The sequence below is a fragment of the Gracilinanus agilis genome, chromosome 2 (genome assembly GCF_016433145.1).
Source record: "Gracilinanus agilis isolate LMUSP501 chromosome 2, AgileGrace, whole genome shotgun sequence".
Taxonomy (NCBI): Eukaryota; Metazoa; Chordata; class Mammalia; order Didelphimorphia; family Didelphidae; genus Gracilinanus; species Gracilinanus agilis.
The window spans coordinates 563,479,461-563,499,148 of NC_058131.1; the positions used below are offsets into that span (position 1 = coordinate 563,479,461).

Sequence of the window (19,688 nt, forward strand, 5' to 3'; positions counted from 1 at the left end):
CTCTCTCTCTCTCTCTCTCTCTCTCTCTCTCTCTCTCTCTCTCTCTCTCTCTCTCTCTCTCTCTCTCTATTTACCCATGATCTTGTATAGCTAACAGGTAGTAGAGGGAGAATTTAGACCTGCATCGTCTCTTCCTTTTAAAATTTTTTCCTTTCCAAAATATATTTCATTCACTTATATGAGCAAATGTTGTCTTACCGGTAGTATGTAAGCTCCTTGTGAGTAAAGGGGATATTTCCTTCTTTGTGCTTGTATCCCTAGTTCCTATTGTAGTGTGAGGCACGTACATAGTAGATCCTTGATTGGTTGTTGTCCTCTATACCCAAAGAGGACCAAGATGACCTTGCTATGTTGGGGTCAGTGCACTGTGTGTCCTACTGTGGCTGATCAAACCACAAAATTTACCACAGGTTGGGCACAAATGGCCTGTATGAACATTCAGAATGGAGATGTCAGTAAATTTGAGGATGTCACATTTCTTTTGAGCTATTGCAATTCTGCTTTGTTCATAGAGCACAGCTCCTTCGATGCAGACATGGCATGCTGGGTGGGCCTGTGCCAGTGCCTCCCATGTCTCACCATTGATACCAAACTTCTTCAGAGAGACCTTGAGAATATCATTGTATGGCTTCTTCTGACCTCCATGTGAGTGCTTGCTTTGTGTGAGTTCTGTATAAAATAGTCTTTTAGGCAAAAGGGTGTCTGAAGGTGCTTGATAAATTCTTAAGGAGTGATTGAATATGAATTTTTTGAGGCTGGGACTTTCTCATTTTGTCTTTTTTTTTTGGCAGTACCTAGCATATAGTAGAGCCTTTGTAAGTTCTTATCAAATTGAATATGTGATGCCAACTCCAGCACTCTAATTGCTCTATCATTCCTTCCCCCCTTCAATAGGTATTTACTTTTTATTTTTGACCCTTACCTTCTATCTTGGAATCAATACAAGTATCTGTTCCAAGGCAGAAGAGCAGTAAGGGCTGGGCAACTGGAGTTAAGTTTCTTGCCCAGGGTTATACAGCTTATACAGGTTATACAAATATTTGAGGCCAGATTTGAACACAGGTCTTCCTGACTCCAGAAGGCACCCTATCTATTCCTTGAGCCACTTGGTTGTCACTTTAATAGTGACTTTAAGTAACCTTCTGACCTTTTTAAATGAAGAAACTCAAAACCCCCTGACAGGGAAACTGAGTTATCCTGTCAGAATAAGGCCATCAGTAAGAGTCCAAAGCCCCCTTTCCTGATAGTGGGGAGTTTTGAATATCAAATAACCTCTGATTCCCCAGGAGTCTTTTTTCCCCAGCTGGCATGAATCAGCACCAATCTCTCAATCTAGGTCTTAATTCCCTTTCCTCCATGACTGCTCCTACGAAACACAGAAAAGAACCTTATGAAAACCCAGGAAACTTTATTGGTTGGGGGATTGGCACCTTCCAGGGTCTCAATAGGGCACCTAACTCCATCCTGGACCCTGTGAACTGCCCTGTGTCCTTCCTGCTGCTCTGCTTTTTCAGTCTCTATCTCCATTCAATAAAGCTGACTTGCCTTATTGATTTGTGAGCTTCATGTTTCCTTGTATTGAACACTTGGTTTCCAAACTTTCCTAAGTTTATATCATGACAATTTTGTTTCCATTTCTTTGTTATTGCAGGAAGTAGTGCTATAAATATTTTGGGGCTCTATGGGACCATTTTATCTGTCTTTAATTTCAATGAAGTAAATGCTTAGCAGTGGTAGTTTTGAGTCAAAGGGAAGACCCTTTAAGTCAGAGACCTTTTAGTGAGCAAGCTCCTATTAAGTACTACCTATGGGGGAGGTAAGTGGGCCAGTAGATAGAGTGCTAGGTCTGGAGTCAAGAAGACTCATCTTCCTGAATTCAAATCTGACTTCAGATACTCACTACTTATGTGACCCTGGGCAAGTCACTAAACCCTGTTTATTCAGTCCCTCATCTGCAGAATGATCTGGAGAAGAAAATGGAAAACCACTCCAATATCTTTGCCAAGAAAACCCCAAACGAGGTCCCAAAGAGTCAAATGACTGAGCAACAGAATGTGTCAGTCACTGTGCTAAACCCTGGGGATATAAAGAAAGACAAAAATCAGTCCTTGCTATCAAGGAGCTCATGGTCTAATAGAGAAGACAACAGGCAAATAACTTCATAGAATCACAAAATATACAGGATAAACTGAAGATAATTATAGAGGGAAAGTACTGACATTGTCAGTTTCTTAGCAAAATTACAAAAGGCTTTCAAGAATGGCTGTTTAATTCACAACTCCATCAAGACTGCATTGGTATTTGTGTTTCCACAACCCTCTAACACTGACTCATCCCATCTTTATCCTCTTTATCAATTTGCTTATTGTAAAATGAAACCTTACAGTTATCTTCATTTTTGTTTCTTTGATGATTAGTGATTTTGAACATTCTTTCATATGGTTATTTGCAGAATGAAATTGTTCTCTTCAAAACTATTTGTTTGAGGCATCTAAGGGCACAGTGGATTGAGAGTCAGGCCTAGAGGTGGGAGGAGTTTGGTTCAAATTCAGCCTCAGATACTTCCTGAGCAAGTCACTTAATGCCAATTGCATATCATTATTCTGCCTTGAAACTGATATTTAGTATGAATTCTAAGACTGAGGGTAAGGTTTTAAAAAAACCCCGTATTTATTCATTTTCTTTAACTACTTATCCATCAGTACCTTGTCTTGAAACAAAGAAAAACTGTTAAGCAAAAATCAAGTTACATATTAACTAAGTCTATCAATAAAGGCAATTTTCTTTAGTTTGAATCTTGATTTGGAAGATTCTTGTTTTTAACTTATACAATACTTATAACTTTTAAAATAAATATTGGGGAGCTAACACAATGAGAAGAAAAGAAAAAAAAAGCCTGAAGAAGCCTGCAATGGCAATACTGATGATCCAGCACTTAGCACAGTTCCTGGCATATAGTAGGAGCTTAATAAATGCTTATCGACTAACTGATACTGTTTTAGGTGAACTTTTTCCACTCAGATGATATGTTCTCAGCTGTTCCATTGTGGCATTGTGGTTTCTCCAAGTCTATGCTAGCAGGGTAGAACTTCAGGCAGATTCTTCCAAAGTAGAAAGGTATATAGGCTTAGTGATAGTAAGTGAATAAGCATTTATTAGGCACTCACTATGCACTAGACACCATGCTGAACACTAAATCAAAGAAAGGCACAAAGAGAATCCCTGATTCCAAGGAGCTCCCAGGCTAGTGGGGGAGACAACATACAAACAACTATGTATAAACAAAATATATGCAGTAAAAATTTAAGAGGATCAACAGAGGGAAGGCATTAACTAACATAGGAAGAATCAGGAAAGACTCGGTGTCAAAGTTGTGATTTTTTAACTGGGATTTGAATGAAGTCAGGAGGTGGAGATGAAGAGGAAAAGACTTCTAGATATGGGAATGAACTAGGTCTCTATTATCTGTGGATCAGCTTGGCTAAGTTCGGAGAGTGGATCGGTTCTAAGACATTTTCCCATTCATCACCTGGTGATTAACAAAAGAGAAGCATAAAATCATTAATTTAGGGTTGGAAGGTGACAGCAGAAATCATCTAATTCAATCCCGTCTTCTTAATGGACAAAGAAACAGCAGAGATGTTATGTCTCTTGTCTGAGATGACACAGAATCCAGAAAATAACTGAGCTGAGATTTGAACTCATATCCTCTAACTTCAAACCTGGAACTCTTTCCACTGAACCACCACTTCTGCTCAAAAGATTTACTGATACTAAGTGCCATGGCTGACTTTTGAACTCATTTGTGGCTCTTAGTACATGATTTTTCCATTTGTCTCCTGCTGTCTCGCTCATAGAAATTTCTGAAATGATCTCCTGAGGTATGAGGGTGGGAGTAGGAGGTTGTTTAACACTGATAAAAGCATAGATCTTTGGGAGTTTTAAGATGTGAACATTGTTTAATAAAAATGTTTGATTAAATTTTAGTGTAATAACCATGATGCATATCATTAAATGTATCTAATTAACTTGGCTGTAAGGTTTGTTTTGGTTGCAATGGAAAACTATGTAAGCTCAGTTTTTGAGGGTTTTTTTTTTGCTCATGTAGCATAATTGTCCATTCACAAATTAAAAAAAATTAAAATAGAAAAAAGTTATCTTTTCTTTCAACTCCATCCTGGGCCTATTCCCTAGATTTAGGAATGACCATTTTACTTATTCATTCAAAGATATTTTATTTTTCCAATTACATGTAATAATAATTTTCAACATACATTTCCCAAAATTATAAGATCCAAATTATTTCCCTTTCCCCTCTCAAATGTGGTAAGTAATTTGATCTAGCATGTGCTATCATGAAAAATATACTTCCATATTGGAGGAATGGCCATTTTACCTAAAGATATTTAGGGGGCAGCTAGGTGGCTCAGTGGATTGAGAGTCAGGCACAGAGATGGGAGGTCCTGGGTTCAAATCTGGCCTCAGACACTTCCTAGCTGTGTGACCCTGGGCAAGTCACTTAACCCCCATTGCCTAGCCCTTACCACTCTTCTGCTTTAGAACCAATATATAGTATTGATTCTAAGATGAATCCTAAAGATATTTAGCCCTTTTCCACTTCCATCCCAAACATACATCATACAGAAGATTTTGAGACTAAATGCTTTTATCCTTTCTGTGGCCATTCAGCTCTTGATCTCCAGTCCCTTGAGAAGGAGAAATAGAATCTGCGCCCCTGAATTTCAGAGTCTGGTTCCTTCTTCTCCAGCAAAATTACAATGGGAGTGGGTTGGCCAGTCTAGAGAGGTGAGAAATTTTCCTAACTCATGATGGCCAAGAATTTCCTTTTCTGATTTGCTAATAACTGCCTCCATTTGTTGTCCCCTCTAATCTTGCTACTTCTCTAAAAATAACCACCACCACCACCACCACCATCTTTAATAGCTTAGTAGCGTACACTTAAATTTCTTGTCTTGGGCCTTCAAGACCCTCTACGTTCTGTTGGTGGCTGACCTTTCGTGCTGTAATGATTAAAAATGAAAAAGGCTGATATTACGAGAGAAAATAATATTTTAATTGCCATGGCCATGTTGATAAAAAAACATATGTAAGACCACGCGCCTGGTAAAAACTCTTCAAAGTTACTGCCCATGTCCATCCTCGCTACATAGCCAAAAGAGCTCGTCTCAAGCCCGACCTCTGAATTTAAGCTGCCCTATATGTTGGAGATGTCAGAGACGTCCCCACGTCACAAAACCTGAAACCCATTGGATCACGGGGAATGTAGTCTCAAAGTTCCCCACATGTCCACAGGAAGTTTGTAAGATATTTTTAAATGGCACCTCCCTGAATTCCCAACACACAGTGCCTTATCTCATACTACTTCATGGTACTGTTCTTCCTCCCAGCCTCACCCAACACACCCTGTGTGTTCCTGTCCCCAGTGTGCTTTCTTATATCTGTAATGTTAGAACCAAATCATTGACAAATACCTATGTGACAAGCATTGTGATAAGTGCTAAATACAAGGAAAGGCAAAAACAGGGTCTATCTTCAAGGAGATTACAGTCTAATGGAAAGAGTTGGGGGGACAACAACATGCAAGATATAGGTAGACCAAATTAGAGATGGTCATAGGGGATTGGTGGGGAGCAGCTAGGTTGCTCAGTGAATAGAAATCCGGGCCTAGAGATGGGAGGTCCTGGGTTCAAATTTGGCCTCAGATACTTCCTAGCTATATAACTCTGGACAAGTCATTTATCTCGAAATCCTAGCCCTTACCATTCTTTGGCCTTGGAACCCATACTTAGTATCAATTCCAAGACAGAAGGTAAAGGTTTAAAAAAATAAAGGGGATTTGGAAAAGCTTCTTGCAGAAGGTGGGATTTTGGCTGGGATCTGAAGGAAGTCAGGGAAGCTAGGAGACAGAGATGTGTAGGGAGAGAATTCTAGACATGAGGGACAGTTAGTGAAAAAGTCCAGAGCTAGAAGATGAAGTGTCCTGTTTGTGGAACAGCAAGGAGACCAATGTCACTAGTCACAGAGTACAAAGAAGGGAGTAAGGTAGAAGAAGTGTGTCCTTCTTCTTCCTCCCTAGCCTATTGAGTTTGTTCTCATCCTTTAAAGTCAAACCCAAGTGCTCAGCTCATTGAAACCTGACCTGAATTTCTCAGTTCCCAACTCTGAATCATCCTTCTCCCCCATCCATTCCATTTCCTCTTCTGATCTCTACAACTTGCCTCCACGCATCTTTGCAACCTTACTTGACATCTTCCCCCCCCATATTCTGCATTCTAGTGAAATTATAGTTACACATATTTTATTTATATTTAATTATTATTTATTATCATTTATATATTATTCACATTTCTATATTAATGTATTTTATATATTTATGCTATATATTTTTATTTTTAATACATTATATTTATATATATTATTTTAATGTATTGCTGTTCTCTGAATTTGATAGTCCATCTCCCACCTCTGTACTTTTCACAAACTATTTCCTATTCCTATAATATCTTATCTTCTCATTTCTGCCTAATAATATCCTTATTTTCTTTACAAGGTTTAGCTCCAGTGTCACTTACACTGTAAACCCTCCCTGATCTCCTCATTATATGCAATTTTATTGTTTGTTCTCTTTTCATCCTAGGACCATAAATATGGAGCTAGAAGGGACTGTGTTGTTTAGTCATTTCAGCTGTGTCTAATTCTTTGTGACCCCATTTGGGATTTTCTTGGCAAAGATACAAGAGTAATTTGCTATTTCCTTCTCCAGCTTATTTTCCATATGGGAAAACTGAGGCAAAAGGGTTAAGTTCCAGAGGGGTGAAATAATGTATTCTGGGTTCCAAAAGCTGTAGAGGTGAGTTGTTTAGTTCCTCTACATCTCAATCCAGTATTCTTCCAACTCAAATTGCCTTGAATTTTTTTTTGTGCACATGCAGAATCCTACCCTCTTTAGTGTTAATTATAAACTTCTTGTGGCCAGTCACTGTGTTCCTACCACCCAGAAAAATGCCTGCATGTATTGGATAATTAGGTAATGAACAGTTTCTGAATTTAGTTGAGCTCATACTCCATGCTCATTAAACACACACACACACACACACACACACACACACACAACTCTATTACCTTCCATCTTAGAATCAGTACTGTGTATTGGTTCCAAGGCAGAAGAGCTAGGCTAGGCTATGAGGATTAAGTGACTTGCCCAGAGTCACACAGCTAGGAAGTATCTGAGACCATATTTGAATCCAGGACCTACAAACTCTAGGCCTGGCTCTCAATCCACTTGAGTCAACTAGCTGTCCCTCTTCCATGTTCATTTTTACTTCTATGAATTTTTTACTTTTATTTTGCTTCTACTGACCATATTTCTGGAATGTTCTCCCTGCTCTTATGTCTTACCTAATTCTTTCTCACCCTCTCAGACTCATCTTAGTTTCTACCTTCTCCACGAAATCACCCAAACTCCAACTTACTATGGCCTCCTCTTTCTCTCAAGTGTCATTGAGTTTGTCACTCAACAAAGTTTTTTTCTACACACACCTTGAGTCCTTGATCAAATGAGAAAATATTTGTAAAGTGCTAAACACAGTCAGTGTCTGGCACATAGTAGGCACTTAATAAATATCTGTTCTCTTCTACTTCCCTTGCTTCATATTCCAGCTTTGATATTTACTAGATGTGTAATTATGGACAAATCACTTTTCTGAACCCATGTTTTTTCATCTGTAAAAAGGGGGAAATAAAATCTATGTCATCTACTTTTCAGGAAAGTTCTATATAAATATTAAAGTTCCATATAATGTGAATTATTAGTATCATTATTCTCACAGTCATAGTTTAATTAGTACTTTAGACTATTCACTTTTCTCTCTTTTCTCTCCCTCTCCTCCTCTACATCCTCCTATCTTTCTTCTCTTCTCCCTTCCATTCCTCTCCTATCTACCTTCCCTTCTCTCCCCTCTCATACTTTGATCATAGAAGATAGCCCCAGTACCTCATGTGGTCTCCTACTTTTTATATCAGTAATAAGTATATATCATCTGTGCTCTCAGTTTAAATGGGTCAAGTGGATGATGATTAAGACCTTAAGATGATTAATTGTTTCAGAGTATATTTAAAAGGAATGTATTTCTCTACTTTATGGAGAAAGGAGGAAATGATTTGGCTTTCTTTGTACTTAAAAAGCTCTGTGTTTTCATGAACTGCGGATATTCTCTTTATTGGTTCATACTGCAGCCCATCTGTGCCTTCTTATCCAATGAGATTCTTGTGTATATTCTCCCATAGATTCTTCACAGATGTCCATCCAACATCCTAGGAATCTTTCTCTAGTTTTTTATTTTTATTTTTAACATTCCAGGGTGCCAATGGAGCATTTGGACTATCTCTTAGCTTTCATCCCACATTTTCTTTTCAGATCTCAATGATATTCTTAGCAAAAGTCATGAGTTAGCAACAGTTTGACTCCAGGGCTTGTCCAAGGGCCAACATAACTCAAAAGGGAGAGGTTTACCACCAGCAGGTTGGCCTCTAGGTGATGAATTCTTTGACCGTGGCAGCTTATGAGTTGACTTAATAAAGAAGTCAAGTAAGGTTATATATGAACAATTCTCTGATCCTTATATCTCTAAATATTTCTCTATTTTTTTTCAGGATGAAAAGAATCAAGTTTTAACCACCAATATTTGGCTGCAGATGGTAAGATGAGAATTTTCTTCCCCTTCTTCCCCCATAGAAGTAATATTTCTTTCAGTTCTCTCAGTTTAGACTTCCCTTCTTCACATAATAGATGCTCATTGTCTTAGAGTTATTTGGGAATCTATTCCACTCTTAACAAAGAATAAGAGTCCTTGAGGGTAGGAACTGTATCCTTTTTATTCTTATATCTCCAAGGCCTAGTGTCTAGAGGCTGTGTTGGTATTTAATAAGTGTTTGAATAAATAAATGAATGCATTTAGAGATGAATCTCATCTACTTTACTGTGTCCACTTAAACTTTTATGCTTTGTGCTCCTCTTTATAAGGAATAAAGTACATATCCATTCCCCAAACATCCTCCCAAATATAACAACGCTTTTTTAAAACACAAAATATCTCATTTTAGAAAAATCTACACATTTTAAAAAAGGGGTAAAAATTTTTATTTTCATGGCAGACATGCCCCTTGGAAATGTCAAAGACATTTGACCTTTTTCTTATATGTGAGGGTTTGACTTTATTCTTGCTCTGCTATATCTTAGATCCATAATGTCTCATCCTGGGGGTTAAGTCACCTTTGCCACATCTACTGCATGTCCCTATGTCTGAAATGCCTGAGAAAAAAGAATTTGTCAAAGGTACTTGAAAGCATAAGCTAGTTGGCTTCATAAATGATATGGGCTGGTCTTTAAGATTGCATTTTCAACTAGTGCATCCTGGGAGTCTCAACAACCTCATAAATACATCTTGAAAAGGGGAGACATTTATTTTTTTAAAGCTCTTACCTTCTGCCTTATGTAGTTTAAGGAATCTCAAGTGGGATTATGGAACCCCACTTGAGATTCCTTAAGCTACACTTAGAATCAATATTAGTTCTAAGGCAGAAGAACAGTAAGGGCTAGGCAATGGGGGTTAAGTGACTTGCCTAGGGTCACACAGCTAGGAAGTGTGTCTGAGGTCACATTTGAACCCAGGATCTCCCATCTCTAAGCCTAGCTCTCAATCCACTGAGCTACCCCAAGAGGGACATTTAAAGGACAATTTAAGGTACTTATTCTTAAATCTCCCTAAATCCATTCTAGCATATTGGTTATGTAATCCTATGAAGACTAAAGTTAAACTCCATACACTCAGCTAAAAATGTTCAAAAGGTTAATTTTTGATTGTTGCCAAATAAATGATCTCCAGCAGCTTTGCATCACAGTTGCTGCTTGGGTGGGTTTCAAAAAATAATTTAAAAATATAATAGTGATACAGTACCTTAATGATTCAAAGATTCCATTTAGTTGTAGAGATGCTTCCACCACTGGGGCAAATTCCAGCTTCTCAGGACCTTAGATGGCGGCCTTTTGAAGTTGTAACTAAAAAATTCATTAAATAGCAGTCAACTTGAGAAAGAGCCTTAACAAACTTGGCTAAGCTGATGCTTAGAAGACAGCAAACACAGCCCATTGTTAGGTTGTACACTGAGCTTTGAGACCTGCCAAATGTTATGATTCTCAAGCATTACCTTTGAGACGCCAGTCATTTCCATGCCACTCTGAGGCAACAGAGAAGGACTTTGTTGAGAATTTTTCTATCTAAAGAAAAATGAAGCAGACAGGGAAAGTGACAGACTCTATCTCTTTCTCTGACACCCAGTCTCCTTAATCCTCATTATGCTAATTGGTTTTCATCAAGTTAGAAGGTTGAACTATTTAAAGGGAGGTGCAGGGTTCTTGGGAAATAAGAGGAAATAGCATTATTATGGGCAGGACTGTTTTTAGTAGCCCTGAAAAAGACACATCAACTTTGTAATCAGTCAATTAACAAAGTATGTATTAAGCCTCTGTGTTCTAAGCACCAGGGATACAAAGTCATAAGTCCCTCATTTCAAGGATCTTGTGTAATGGGAGAGACATAAGGGAAGAGGACAAACACTGAATAGTTAGGATTCAATTCAATTCATTTCAGTTCAGGTCAAGAAATATCTAGTCAGCAAGCATTTACTTACTAAGCACCTACTAAGTGCAAGGGACTGTGCTAAGCACTGGGGATATAGAAAAAGAGGTAAAATTAGTTCTTGCCTTCAAGGAGAATACATTATTACTAGCAATTCCTAAGATCCCATAAAAGCAGGTTTTGATCTATGGTGGTGCCTTTGGTTAATTTTGCCCCAGAAGCCCTTGCACCGTAAGGTAGACATTTGCTAATTTGCCAGTTTTTTGTATTATTATTTTTTGGGTACACATCAGTATAGGGAGCTACCATTAAGGCATTAACGTCCTCTGGCAATATGGATTGGCACTTGCTCTGTAATTTATAGTCTTAAGAGTTGCCCAGTGTACGGAGAGGTTTAGTCATTTGCCAAAGTTTACACAGCCAATATTTCAAAGGCAAGACCTAAACCCAAGTCTTTCTGACTTGGAGGCCATCTCTCTGCCAGCTGCCTCATATTTATGAAGGGCAAATGTCCCTTTCTGAAACCTTTGTTTTTATTCCCTCGTTCCAGGAGTATTTTTTGAGCACCTGCTATATGGAAGGCATATTGCTAATTACTGAAGGGAATCCAAAGCATAGTCTAAATAATCGTGGGATCTACTGGGGAGTTAAGTTAAATGAGAATCCAAAATGATAATGAAAGAATAATTAACAGTTGTTGTTCAGTCTTGCCTGACTCTTTAGGACCCCATTTGAGGGTTTCTTGGTAAAGATACTGAAGTGGTTTGCCATTTCCTTCTCAAGTTCATTTTACAGTGAGGAAACTGAGGCAAACAGGGTTAAAGTGACTTGCCCAACTGTTAAGTGTCCGAGTTCAAATTTGAACTCAGGTCTTCCTGACTCCAGGCCTAATGCTTTATCCACTGAAGCTCCCTAGCTGCCACCTAGGCAAACAGAGATTAAGTGACTTTCCCAAGGTCATACAGCTAGGAAATTTCTGAGACTGGATTTGAATACACCTTTTCCTGACCCTATGCCCATTGCTCTGTCCATTATACCACCTAATTGCCCAGTTCTAGCAGTAGGCGCCTTGAATTCCTAGGAGAAAGCTTGCCCTGCTTTGGGGCTTAGAATACAACAGACTTTGGGCAATTTACACAAGTTACCTAAGTTTCTCTGGGACTCAGTTTCCTCAATCTGGGATAAAATGAGGACTTTGGAATAGCTGATCTCTAAGGCTTCCCTTATCCCTAGGTGCTCTGACATTTGGTCAACACATAAATAAATATGTTATTTATTTAGAGAGACAAAATTGTGAACATCAGCAAAATTGTGTGTCCTTTAGGTATTGAAGTTTATTAAGCTCAGTACAGTCAGTAATAACTGTTCCAAGCCATTTATCTCCCAGGGGATCTCTACCTCTTCTAACCCATAGTGGATTTCAATAAATCACATCCCTTTGATTCCATCAATGTGGATTGCTTCATCCACAGATGCCAACCCCTCCATGCCTTAGTACCCAATTTGGTTTGATTTTGACTTGGTGAGTTGCTCTGTGTGGCTTAAAAATTCATTACCCTGTGGTCAACCAGGTGAAAAAGTTCCCTGTACTCAGCTGTGGTCTAGTCCTAAGGCAGCACGACAGTCTGTCTCATGTTTCCATCCTGGTAGCACCTGCCAGAGCTTATACTCCTCTGGCATAGCCAATGAGATCACAGTCAAATTAGGGCTTTAATTACTCCTATACTGTGTCATGGAAAATGTAAATGTAACCTTTGATCCACAGCTCTCTAAAGACTGGCCTCACCTGGCCTGCGATTAATTTTGGTGGCTGGTCCACAGAGGGCCTTTTCCCCCTGCTTTGATTTGTTCCTTTCCACTCCTCAACCCTAGTACCATGAGAAAATCTCTAAATATTATGATGATATTGCATCACTTAGCTGTGTTTTTCAAAGGTGGGGAAACAGGGTTCCTAAGTCTCACATAAGCACTTGATATACTAAATGGATTTTGGGTATTATGGAACAGTGTTTGTTTTACCCCCAAAAAAATTTATAGCACAAAGGAATCACAGGAGTCTATGAGTAAGCAGAGAAAGGTAAAACCCTCAAATAGTCCATTGGACTCTAACTAGAAAGTAAATATGTTTTGATGGTCTTCTAGACAAGCACTTCTACTCACCTTGGATATTTGCAGGAAGGATTGGAAATACCCACATATCCTTCCCTAAGCAGTTACCATGTTCCTGATCTTCTTCCTTTTCCCAGAAACCTGATGATAAAGAAATAATGATAATATATAAGAAAGCTAGCATTTATAAGGTGCTTTAAGATTTTCAAAGAACTTCTGAAATAATAGCTCATTTTGTCTCTACAACAGCTCTGAGACATAGGTGCTCTTATGATTTCTATTTTAAAGAGGAGGAAAATGAGACAAATAAAAGTTAAGTGACTTGTCCAGGGTCACAGAGCTAGTAGGCTTTGTGGCTCAATTTTAATTCAGACCTTTCTGACTCCAGGAATAGTGCTATATCCATTATGCCACCCAGATGTCTTTTTCCTTAAGGAGACCCAAGTCTTGAATTTGTGAATTTTCAAATTTGAGACTACCCAAAGCATAGCCTCCCAGACTAAGAAAGTCTACTCTCAGGATTGTTCGTCTCAGACTGCACATCAGGAATCTATGAAGGGCCCCAGGTACTTGGAGAGGGAACATAATAACAGCTAGAATTTATGTAACATTTGTAAAGTATCTTATAAATATTGTCTCATTTCATCCTCACAGCATCTCTAGGAAATAAATGCTATTATTATATCCATTTTATAGATGGGGAAACACAGAGGTTAAGTGATTTTCTTAGAGTCTCACAATTAGTAAGTGTTGAAGCTGGATTTGAACTCAGTTCTTCCTCATTTTAGGCCCAATGTTTTATCAATTTCATCACCTAGCTCTCTCTTCATGAGTTCTAATTTCCGACTTGTACTTAGAAAAGGAAACAGAAGGACAAAAGGCACTAAGAACTTTGAAGTCCAGATACTTCAGGCAGAGGGCAAGCATATGCAACTAATCAAGTGCTTTTGCTTCAACTAACTGTAACTAACTGCTCCTGTGGGTGACGAAATACCTTCTGGCCCCTACCTCCCTCTATGTTTCACTGCACCCCCCACTTCTGCACTCTGGGTCATTTCAGACTTGGCATCCAAGGGAGAGAGAGAGAATCACATTTGATATACAGTAGGAGAGGGGGCAACTCTCTTGCCGGAGTTCCTGTCCCTTAATTCTCAATCATCAGTCAACTCTTGGTTGCCCTACTTTCTGAAAATCAATCAGAGGCATTCCCTATATCCTCCTTTCAGGGAGTTATTGCATCTTCCTTGATCCATGAATATGCCATTAAGATGCCTTCAGACAAAGGTGTATGTCTACCTCATCAAGTTGATTAAAAAATCCAGGAGATCTGGTTCTTCTCTGATTCCTACTCTATCCCACATCCTTTTTTTTTCTTTAAATCTTATCTTCTGTCTTAGAATTGATACTAAGTATTGTTCCAAGGCAGAAGAGTGGTTAGGGCTAGGCAATGGGAATTGGCTTGACCAGAGTCCTACAGTTAGGAAATATCTGAGGCCAGATTCGAACCCAGGACTTCCTGTCTTTAGGTCTGGTTCTTAATCCATTGTGCCACTAGCTGCCCCCTCCACCAAACATCCTTATAAACAAATATCTAAAGGTATATTCCAGAATGAAATACTTCAGGAACGAGAAGGGAACCTTAAAAAAAAACTATCATATCATAGGTAGGCTACCTTTAACTTCCTCTGTTCTACTGTTGTCCTAACAGAAAATGACTCTTAGTAATGGACAGATATATTATAAGAGGAAGGCAGATGCAGGGGATGGTGGATCCAGTTCTGAGAAGGAGGGAATGTGGGCAGGAGGGTGATTCAGAGCAGAGAATTACTCATATACTTTGGCATTTCTATTTCAGCATGTTTCAGACTCCCGACATCCTGTCCCCCTGCCATAATACAAATGTACTGAATATTGACTGCTTGCTTTTAAAACTCTGGGGTCCAGTTATCGTAAACTACAGATCTCCTACAGAGCCATAATGGGGATACAGGAAAATAAAACTCAACAAGTTAAGCATTCTCTTTGAATTTTTTCCCCTTTGTATATAAACTCCCTTGACCTTGGTTTTGACAGACTTGTTAAATATGTTAAAATATATTTGTATAATGTGGTCCGCATGAAGCTATTTGCCATGACAAATTCCTGGAGAGGAGCAATAAGTTCATGTAGTTGGCAGATCAGTTTAACAAATTTCTTCAAATGGTTAAAAATAATTAGATTTTAGTTCTAAGTAGAAGTGACAGTGACATTGATATCAGAAAAGAAGCTAAACATGTCAATCGGTGCTTTCAGAGATAATGATTTACTTTGAAAAAAAACTTATTTCGAAGTCTTTCCCTTCTTATGATGAGTATATTTCCCTTTTTATGTTTAATTACTTTCTGTTTTATAACTGTGACAGATAGGTGGCTTAGTGGATAGAGAACTGGGGGTAGAGTCAGGAAGATTCATCTTACTGAGTTCCAATCTGGCCTCAGATGTCTACCATCTATGTGACCCTGGGTATGTAGCTTAACATTGTTTGCCTCAGTTTCCTCATCTATAAAATGAGCTAGAGAAGGAAATCACAAACCACTCTAGTATCTTTCCCAAGAAAATTCCAAATGGGTTCATGAAGAACAGATACAACCGAAATGATTGAACAATAATACATTTTATAACTACTTGGTTTTGGTTATATAAAAAAAATAAGATCCACATTTTAGTAAAATATAAATGCTAAATTATCTTCCCTCAGAAATTAAGAATCCTAATCCGGTAGGGAATCTGGGTCTTTGTCTTAGAGCATTGACAGTTACAGGGGGCTGCCAGTACTCAGCAAGTAGAAACTACTGAGATTAGTATATAGTTAGCAATAATGACAACAACAATAATATCCACAATTTATGTAATACTTTAAGGTTTACAAGCTGTTTAAAAATATTATCTCATTTTACTCTCACAATAATACTGAGAGGTAAGTTCCTTTTTTACTGATGAGAAAACGAAAGCAATAGAGGTTAAGTGACATTGTCTGGGTCCACACAGCTAATACTTATCTGAAACTGGATTGAATTCGGGTCTTCCTGACTGTAGGATAAGCAATGTATGCCAATTAGTCAAAGGAGGAAATTTCTATATGACCCATTTCTTGCCCTCCGTGGCTCCACTCCTCCAGGGTAGCATCCTCCAAGAAAAATAAGTCTCATAGTATCCTGGAGTCTTATCTCTAAACTCACCCTCCTACTGAATTCATTTCATTTTTTAAATTTACTTTTATTTTTTGAAAGATGGGGAATATTCTTGAGCTTTTATTGTTTAGTTTTCGTTTTTCATTTAATTAATTAATTTAGACTATTTTCCCATGTTTCCATGATTCATGTTCTTTTCCTCTCCTCCTCCCTACCCCCTCCTAGAGCCAATGAGCAACTGAATTCATTTTTTAAAAAGTTGATTTATCCTTTATTATGTTTGCTCTGTGGCCTGTTCCCAAGTGCCAATATTTCTATCTAGAGACTTTTAAAATCACAAAATCTTGACTTTGTGTGTATGCACAAATAGACATCATTGCCTTTTTTATGTCATTGTGTCTCTGTGAGGTAACGTTTCTCATATTACAGAAAAAGGAACAAATACAGTGGGTAGGTGACTTATCTAAGGTCACACAGTAATTTAGCACATATTTCTTAGTTCACTATAATGTGTTTTTCTCCCAGCCACAAAATTATATACAAAACACTTGAGTAAAACTTTCAGATGACTCAGAAAACATGGGAATCTTCTGTTTACCAACACATTTTATTTGAAATCACTAGTGGAATTGGATTTGTTTCTTCTGAATATACCCAATTGTAATGGGAATATATAAGGAAATTTGTAAATATTATTAGTAAGCAGATTGATTTTGTTATAATCATGGCTTTTATTTCTATAGCCTTTTAGGATTGGCAAATGTTTTCATGTACGTTATCTCCTCTGAGCCTCAGGACCATCCATGGAGGCAGGTAATGCAAGGATTACCCTATTAAAAAGATGAGGAAACAGCCACTCTCAGAGTGAGTGACTTGCCCAGTGTTATGCCAGTAAGTATGTAGGAGAGCCAGTATTCAGACCTAGGCCTTTGCACCTCAAACACTAGCTGCCTTGAGGACATTTAGGGCAACTCTTCTTATCCAGAGACATAATTGATTGTAAACAGGCCGGAAACCCAATGCAGCTTCAAATTATTGCTTGGGCGATTGCCATGCTCCCGGTAAGCTAGTTAAGTCCCCCAAATGAATTAAAGTCAAGGTTGAGTTACCTGATGTTTTCCCCTGGTGACATCAAAGGCACGCCTTACTCTGGATGATTTGTCCTTTGGCTTGGGCTCTAGTGTTATCCCTGCTTCTCCTCTACTCTTTAATTGAAGGTCCGGTAAAACCTCCTAATGGCTTTAGTTCTTATAGAAAAGCACTGTCAAGAATCCTCAGTTTCTAAATTGAAAATAACTGGGTAAGACAACTTCAAACTCTCTTTCCAGATGGGGTTGGGCTAGAAAGGACACATAGATCTGATCTGTAAGTTGCTTTAAGGTCTATGAATTGAATATGTGGAAGAGTTGCATAAGTGAATCCTAAGAAAAATGCACATATTTTATCAAAAAATTAAATTATTATTATTTAAAAATACTTTCACCTTGTATCTTAGAATTGATACTAAATTATGAGTTTCAAGGCAGAAGAACAGTAAGGGTTAGGCAGTTGGGCTTAAGTTACTTGTCCAGGGTCACACAACTAGGAAGTCTCTGAGACCTGATATGAACCCATAACTGCTCATCTCCAGCCTTAGCTCACTATCCACTCAGCACTTAGTTGCCCCTTTTGTTACTTTTAATATTAGTGGTAATAATTGACATTAGTGTGCTTTGAACTGCCTGACTATATTGAAGGTGAAAGAATATTATAAATAAGATAATTTTCCCCATTACTAAGCCCTATTCAAAGGTCAAGGTAGATCTATATAATATTGAACTCACTGATTCATTCAATCATCCATCCACCCATCCACCCATCCATTCATTCTTCAATCCCTTTTGAAAGACTTACTTATGTGGGTCATCAATTGTATATTATAGCAGAATCTCTAGCATGGTAGTTCAATGGCTTTATTGTCAAGTTTCCCTCCCTTTTTTCACCTGTGTGTATTTTATCACTCATATATCGTGGTGGCTCTGGCTCCATTTCTTTAGACAGAACTTGTTACATTTTACCCCTGCATGGGATTCACTGATAACTTCAGTAGTTTGGGAAGTCTCTCTTTTCTCTGACATTTGCTCAAGTTCCAAAAGACTGTATTCCCTCCCAATTTCAGGAGCTCATTTCTACTTAATCATTCACCAATGTATTAGCTTTTTGCAAAGGGCTATTCATTTCAAAGGTATAGTAAGAACAAACATAAAAACATTTCTCCTAGGACTTGGGCAGATTTGATGTCTTATGTGAAAATAAGTACCAAAATCAGAAATAGTTTAGAAAGAAATTTATTAGATTGTTCGCTGGAGAGAGAATAAGCCAGAAAGAAGGGATGGCTTCCTCCTTCCAGGTTCTGGAATGTTTACATTATGTAGAATTTTGAAGAAGGTCACACATAAATCACATATACTTCAGTTAAGCAATTTCACAGAGAGGTTAATTTGAAAGCCAGATAGATTGAGATGGATTTGAATAGATGTAAAAAATAAAATTTGGGTGAAGCCAAAACACAAGCTTAGGTCGACCCCCAAATAAATCCTGGGCGTGAGGCCCCAAAACAAGAATACTTGTTTCCAAGCATTCTTGGATCCAGGACCTGAGGAGAACCCAAAATTCCTTGCAGTTATCTCTGGCATTTCTAGAGTTAGAGGTCAGGAGATATTCTGGGTGCAGATCTCATGAGGTTGAATTTAAAGAGTAATTATTTTTTCAAACAATATAATAAATCATTTCCCCCATAGTGATAATTCTCCCTATACTACCTCAGAACATTATCTCTGTCTCTGGCAAGTGGGATGGGGTGATTAAGCTCATAGCGTAGCTCAGTTTCTATATAACATTAATCTCACCAAGTTCAAGTCCAAATCTCACAGTCCCAGCTGGCATCCCTTGACCTCCATTACACTAAAATAGAAGTGAGATCAGTTTAGGGAACTGATAATTATGGGGTACTGTTCCTCTAAATGCTGGACACTGGTGGCTTTTATCAGGAGAGATCATAACTTTCCTTTCTCTCCCCGCAACCCCATCAGTGCTTAAAATTCTCTGCTAATTAGGTTTTTAAATGGAACTGATAATTTTTCATGTATAACAGGACTACATTTACAATGGTCTGGCTTAATCTGGAGACAGCCATAGTAGAAACAGTGCTAGGTTTGAAATCAAAGGACTTGGATTCAGTTCTTGATTTTGCTCTTCACTACCTGTGTGACTTATAGGCAAGTCCCTTCATTTCTATGAACCTGTTCTATCCTCAGTAAAACAAGGATTTTAGATGAATTTAAAAATCTCTTCCAGTTCTAACTGTGTAATTCTGTATATAGAGGCTAATAAACTCCTTAGAAACAGCCCCGGATTTTTAAAATTTTCTTCATAAATATCCAAAAAGGAAAATCAAATAATCAGAAATCCCAATGATTTTTCAGATAGAGACAATTTGTTATGATAGAAAGACTGTGGCCAGAGAGTCAGGGGACTTGGATTGTCATTTCAGCTTTCCTACTGGGACCTTAGACAAATCAGTGAACTTGTGTGAGCTTCAGGTTTTTTTTTTAAAAAATAGCTACAAAATGAGAAATTTGCCCTGATTTGGAAATTCTTAACCATTTTTATATTCTGTACCTATTGGGCAGTCTAGTGAAACCTATGGATCACTGAATGGTGTTTTTAAATATACAAAATTAAATGTATAGGATTATAAAAGAAACAATTA

At 38.1% G+C, this 19,688-nt stretch overlaps 1 protein-coding gene across 1 annotated transcript in view; it reads left to right on the forward strand.

The window, feature by feature from the left end:
• The window catches only part of CHRNA7 (cholinergic receptor nicotinic alpha 7 subunit), a 186,915-nt gene that overhangs the window by 87,964 nt on the left and 79,263 nt on the right, over positions 1-19,688 (forward strand). The window contains exon 3 of the mRNA XM_044662383.1: positions 8,674-8,718. Coding sequence (XP_044518318.1) covers positions 8,674-8,718 — 45 coding nt within the window. The remainder of the gene's footprint in view (positions 1-8,673; positions 8,719-19,688) is intronic.